Raw genomic sequence first — 6,009 nt, 5'->3', positions numbered from 1 at the left:
ACAAAAAAAAAAAAAAAAAAAAAAGTAAAAAAAAAAAGAAGTAGAAGAAAGAAAAAGAATAAAAACTGTTTCTCAAGAGTTTAGTTGGATATTCATTAACTCTTATCATCTAACATCTCAGTGTACCCTTACAGAAATAAAGCAGCAGATTTTTTTAAAAAAGGAATGGAAGGTGGCAAATCTAATATACATTAGTATTTGGGTAGCATTAGTGTCTGCAATTTTTCTACTGTATAAAGTTTTTATCTGAGTAAAAACAAAGGGAAAAAAAAGAACACAAAAAAAGCTCTGGAACTAAATTTCTTTCTCATAAGCTTTGGTCTAATGCATGGTTAATGAAGCCATGAGACAATATTCTCACATCTTTATTTCAGCAGTTTCCAGAAAATACAGTAATGGAGAAATACATTTCTAGTCAATGCCTAAAAGTTTAAATTTAGCTCAAATTCATTCTCAATGTTCCATTTTAAGCTTCTACATTAAAAGACTTGCACAAATCTTTTTATTCCTCACATGACTTGCCGTGGTCTCTTGTGAAAACTGCTTCTTGATTTATAAAGTAGATTTTATTACTGAACTTCAAGCTCTTTGTTAGGGATAAATTGTAGTGACTATAACTGCAAAAGATGTTTAATGACTTTTAAACTCTCTCTAAAAGAAAAATTTAAGAGTATAGAATACTGTAATTATATATTATACTAATTGAGAGCTATATTTCTAGAAGCATAAGCAAACAAAATAGTTTGGAATTACGGCAGGTATCCGTTGAGAGTTAACACCATACTTCTGAGAGTAATGATCATGAATAGAAGTTAAATTAGTCACAAATGGCAATGAAGAAAATATATGTTGAACTTTTTCTGCCCTACGAGGGTGAGACAGCAAGTCACACGGACCAGTATAGCATACCTTCAGAATTCAAGTTTTCTTGGAAGGTACATGCTCAGCTGTGGAGATCAGCTGACATGTTGTAGCTCATCAACTATCAAACAGGGGGTGGGAGGGTGGGTTGAGGTTCAGAATCCCTGTGGAGACTGTCGAACTATACAAACTTCTTTTCCACAGGCTTCCCTCTGTCCTCTTCCTCAGGTCCTGACATATCCTTGGACAGCAGTCTTCGAATGGGAAGAACTATAGACACTTCCTGAATGGTTCAGGGAATGCAAGGGACTTTAAATGAACCATTTTCCAGAATCTTTGAAAAATGGATCCTCCTAAGAACATACCTTTTCTGCCAACATCATCTTTATTGCATTTCATAAGACAAAGGCAAACTTCTCATCCGAACTGAACCTTACTTTGGTACGCTGCTCTGAGGTGTAAACCCTCTATGTATCAAACGAAGGAAAATTTTTATATATTGGTAGCTAGCTATGCAAGAAAGTGAATGACTCTCATGACTAGGTATAAAATTCTCAATTCTTTAAACAAATTGAAGGGACAAATTGTCCTGTCATTGACAACTTATTTAAAATAATTTTGAATAAGTTGTTTATTACTAAAAGTGGTTTGACATACAATGCAAAGGAGTTGATGTTAGGTTAAATAATAGCCCCCTAAAGATATCTACATCTTAATCCCTGAAACCTGTGACTGTTACCTTACATGGTAAAAAAATAAAAACAAAACAAAACTTTGCAGGTATCATTGATTTAGGGATCTTGAAATGAAGTGATTATCCTGGATTATTCTGGATAAAGCCTAAATGCTACTATCTTATAAGAGACAGGTAGAGGGAGACTGCACACAGACAGAAGAGAACACAGTGTGACCATGGAGGTAGAGATTAGAGTGATGCAGCCATAGCCAAGGCATACCAGCAGCCACAAGAAGCTAGAAGAGGCAGGAAATGGATTCTCTCCTTGAACCTCCAGAGGAAGCTCATCCCTGAAGATACCTTGATTTTAATCCACTGATACTGATTTCAGACTTCTGGCCTCCAGAAATGTAACGAAATACAACTTTGGTTGTTTTAAGCCACTGAGATTATGCTAATTTGTTACAGCAGCCAAGGGAAACTGATACAAAATTCAAAGAATCAAATGGCACTGCCATAACAAACTCCTTCCTTTCTCATCTACCTATTATGGGGACATGTTTTTTAACAGCAGTATTTGTAAAATACTTATTTGTAAAAATAAGAAAGGGGAGACAAAATTGGCGCCAAATTCTGTCCCACGCTAGCAGAAGAATGAAAATTCTTTATAACTTATTAAAAGATATGAGGGGGAAAGCCTCTACAGTTCACAATACAGAGATATATTTCCAACTGTAAATAAATACGATTTTTTTTATGTTTATGACTTTAAAATGTGAAGGATTACTCATTCTTCAAAAAAAATTTAGGGTGTACAGTCCCATAAAGAGAACTACCACTGTGGATATTTCCCATGTCTGCACTACAATCAATTCAAAAAGTAGTCCAGGGCTTCCCTGGTGGCACAGTGGTTGAGAATCTGCCTGCCGATGCAGGGGACACGGGTTCGAGCCCTGGTCCGGGAAGATCCCACATGCCGCAGAGCGGCTAGGCCCATGAGCTACAACTACTGAGCCTGCGCGCCTGGAGCCTGTGCTCCACAACGAGAGACGACGCGACAGTGAGAGGCCCGCGCACCGCGATGAAGAGCGGCCCCCGCTTGCCACAACTAGAGAAAGCCCTCACACAGAAACGAAGACCCAACACAGCCAAATATAAATAAATAAATAAATTTATTTTTAAAAAAAAGTAGTCCAAATAACAGCATATTTTATTGACCTCTCAAAAAATGTTAATTGTGCTACTAAAGGTTATTATGAGATGTATCTTTCCATCAGTTTAGACTCTATGGTTTAGCTCCCAAATTTCCACACATCATTATTTAAACCATGAAGGGTGGTAAAGTTTTAATATTTCTATTCTTATTTCCATTTTGTGCTACTTTATTTTTCTCTCAGCTACCAACCCCAAAATAAAAAACAAAGAAAAGGACTATTCATAATTGTCCTCTATTTTTCTGCAAGTGAAGAAAACCTTTGCCATATGATCAAACTATAAGGGACAGAAAAGCAATGATATGACTATGATTTTGTATCCTTACCTAGACCTATGTGAGGCAGGTGCTCAAAAAGGGTCCAGCTGTGGTCATCAATGTAATGATTCTTCAGGATCAACAGCTGGCAAACATCTCGGGCAGTTATGTCACTGGGTACCTCTAAAGCCCTGCTGGTTTCATCTTCACTGTATACTTTAATTACCTGTGTAGGTAGAAATTAAAAAATGAGCTAAAATAGTCTATTAAAAATATCATTCTAGTAAGTCATCAAACTTATCAGTTGAGCTAATTACAAATTCCTTATACTGTTTGTTTTACATCTAATTTTCTTATACATGGAGTAAATGTTGCCCATCCAAGACTTGTTTATAATATGTGTCAAAGTCACTCTGTCTGACAACTTCCAATCTCTTCTCTTCAGTGTCTAAACTGGAGGCCATTCAATGACCATTCAATGTCATTTCCCACCACTCTGATCTACTAAAAAGCTACATATCTCTTATCAATATGTAAAATTTTCCACTCCATATTTAAATCTTTAAACAATCCAAGTAACATGGGTGATTTATTCCCAGATATACATGTTGTAACAGCAGTTAATAGAATATAAAGATTTCTCTATTTCAGGTTATAGAAATTTTGGCAAAGACTGGCTAGATGTTCACCAAATCCTTTTTCTTTTCTCCCTTGCAATTAGTTGTGTCCATGGGATTGAGTTTTACTCAATGAGATGTAAGCACATGCAGTGTTGCACCTCCAGACCTAATCCATAAAAATTTCCCATATACTGTCATCCATTCTCTTACGCCAGCCTCTCACTGAATGGAAATGATGACAAAGACCTAAAGAGGAGAGCAGAGCCATGGGACAGAAGGAGGCTTTGTCTCTGAATGACCACATGGAAGGTGCCCAACTAGGAATGCCCACATGTAACTTTGACATGAGCAAGAAATAAACTTTTAGTATGTTAACTCACTGTGATTCTTTATCTATTACAGCAGCTAATGTCACCCCAAATCATACAGAAGTAGAGAGTTTCATATACAACACTCCCCTCAACATTTACCAAGTTATGCTATGTGCTAGAATTTCCACTACTAACTGTGATATGTCATATATAAATTAAATTAATTATAATAAGTTAAATACCTATGAAAATAGTATAGTAAGATCAAAACACACAGAAGTAGGAAATTGTAGGAAAATTCAATATAAGAAATACACCTTATAAAAATATAGACATTTAAACATTTTCAGTAATTCAAACAAATGAAAATTAAAATGATGTGTCAATTCTCTATCGATTATTTTTCTAATTATGTGTAATGACAGCGGAATGAAATAGTTGCTCTCTTACAATGACAGGAGTGATATAAATTGGTAAAACCATTTTGTACACCTGTTGGAAAGTATTTATTGAAAGCATTAAAAGGTCCATTCCTTTGACTCAGTAATTTCCCTTAGGCAAACTATCTCAATAAATCTGTCATAAATGTGGAAAACAGCTTTAGGCATAGACTTATCCAGCAAAGCATTATGTATAATTCTATCAACCTAAATATACAACAACAAAAGAATGGTAAACTATAGTACTTTCACAAAATGGAATATTATAAGGTACTTAAAAATGTTATTCAAGGAAATAATATAAGAACTTTTAAAAAAATTCCTAAGTAAAATGAGATCACGACACCAAAGTTTAAGTTACGCAGTAGAGTGCAGGCTTATTTGTTGGACTGGCAACCAGGCACCTATCCCTCTTCTAAGAGCCTTCTGACTGTCTTTTAGAGACCCACTCCCTCCCTCACCACTAGTCTTTGTGATTCTGGCAGCTCTACTTTCAGCTCAGTGATGGTATAGTGGAGCTGCTGGAACTGGCTTGCAAGAGGTGATTGTTAAACATTCAGGAACTCTGCAAGCCACGCATCTTGATATCAGCCATGGTGGGAGTACACCAAAGAAACTGGCAAATGCTACAAATAAGGCCTTTTTTTAAAAAAAAATTATTTTTATAGCCAGTTTAGCAGTGCATGACTGCCTCAGCTTCACATAGTTGTTATCCAGATTGATCAATCAACACCCAGAATCCCTCTAGCAACAGTGACTATTTCAGAGGTGGGCACATGACCTAATCAGAGTCAGTCAGGGCCAATCTAGATATCTGTTCACATAACCATAAAGTGAGCCCTCTTTTACACTGGGCAGGTGTAGGGTGAAGCTGCTACTGTTCATGAAGAGAAAGACTGTGGGAAAATGGGGCCCACATGGAGTAAACCATGCCAAGAGATGAAAAGGGTCCTGAGAATATCACTGGCCCCTGGACCAGGAAATACTTGAATTGTGTTTTTTAATCATATGTGTGCCATGAAGCTATAAGTTTCTAGTGGTAATATCCACCTACTTATATCTCTTGTTCTAGCCAAAGACCTTCTCCAATTCTTTCTCCATACTGCTAGGGGAATAAACTTTCTAATAGCCAATCACATCAGGTCATTCTTCTAAAATTCTTCAATGGCTCCTTGTTGTCCTAACTCAAGCAGCTCATTGTGTTTATTAAGACCCCATGCAAAGCGTACATCCTTTGCTAAGTGTTTTAGTATAACGCTGTCATTGGGCTTCCCTGGCAGCACAGTGGTTAAGAATCTGCCTGCCAATGCAGGGGACAGGGGTTCGAGCCCTAGTCTGGGAAGATCCCACATGCCGCGGAGCAACTAAGCCGGTGCACCACAACTACAGAGCCTGTGCTCTAGAGCCTGCGAGCCACAACTACTGAGCCCGCGTGCCACAACTACTGAAGCCCACGTGCCTAGAACCCCTGCTCTGCAAACAAGAGAAGCCACCGCAATGAGAAGCCCGTGCACCGCAACGAAGAGTAGCCCCTGCTCGCCTCAACTAAAGAAAGCCCGCTCGCAGCAACAAAGACCCAATGCAGCCAAAAATAAATAAATAATAAATAAAAATAAAGTTCCCTTTAAAA

At 37.4% G+C, this 6,009-nt stretch overlaps 1 protein-coding gene across 2 annotated transcripts in view; it reads right to left on the bottom strand.

Annotated features, from left to right (window-relative positions):
* Positions 1-6,009, bottom strand: part of GRB14 (growth factor receptor bound protein 14) — a 123,278-nt gene that overhangs the window by 45,840 nt on the left and 71,429 nt on the right. For both annotated transcript variants that reach the window (XM_007450071.1, XM_007450072.1), the window contains one exon: positions 3,078-3,234. In XM_007450071.1, the coding sequence (XP_007450133.1) occupies positions 3,078-3,234 (157 nt within the window). The remainder of the gene's footprint in view (positions 1-3,077; positions 3,235-6,009) is intronic.

This window comes from Lipotes vexillifer, unplaced genomic scaffold, assembly GCF_000442215.2.
Source record: "Lipotes vexillifer unplaced genomic scaffold, Lipotes_vexillifer_v1.1 scaffold330, whole genome shotgun sequence".
Classification (NCBI taxonomy): Eukaryota; Metazoa; Chordata; class Mammalia; order Artiodactyla; family Lipotidae; genus Lipotes; species Lipotes vexillifer.
The sequence above is the reverse complement of the archived record's forward strand: the minus strand, read 5'-3'. Positions and strand labels throughout refer to the sequence as shown.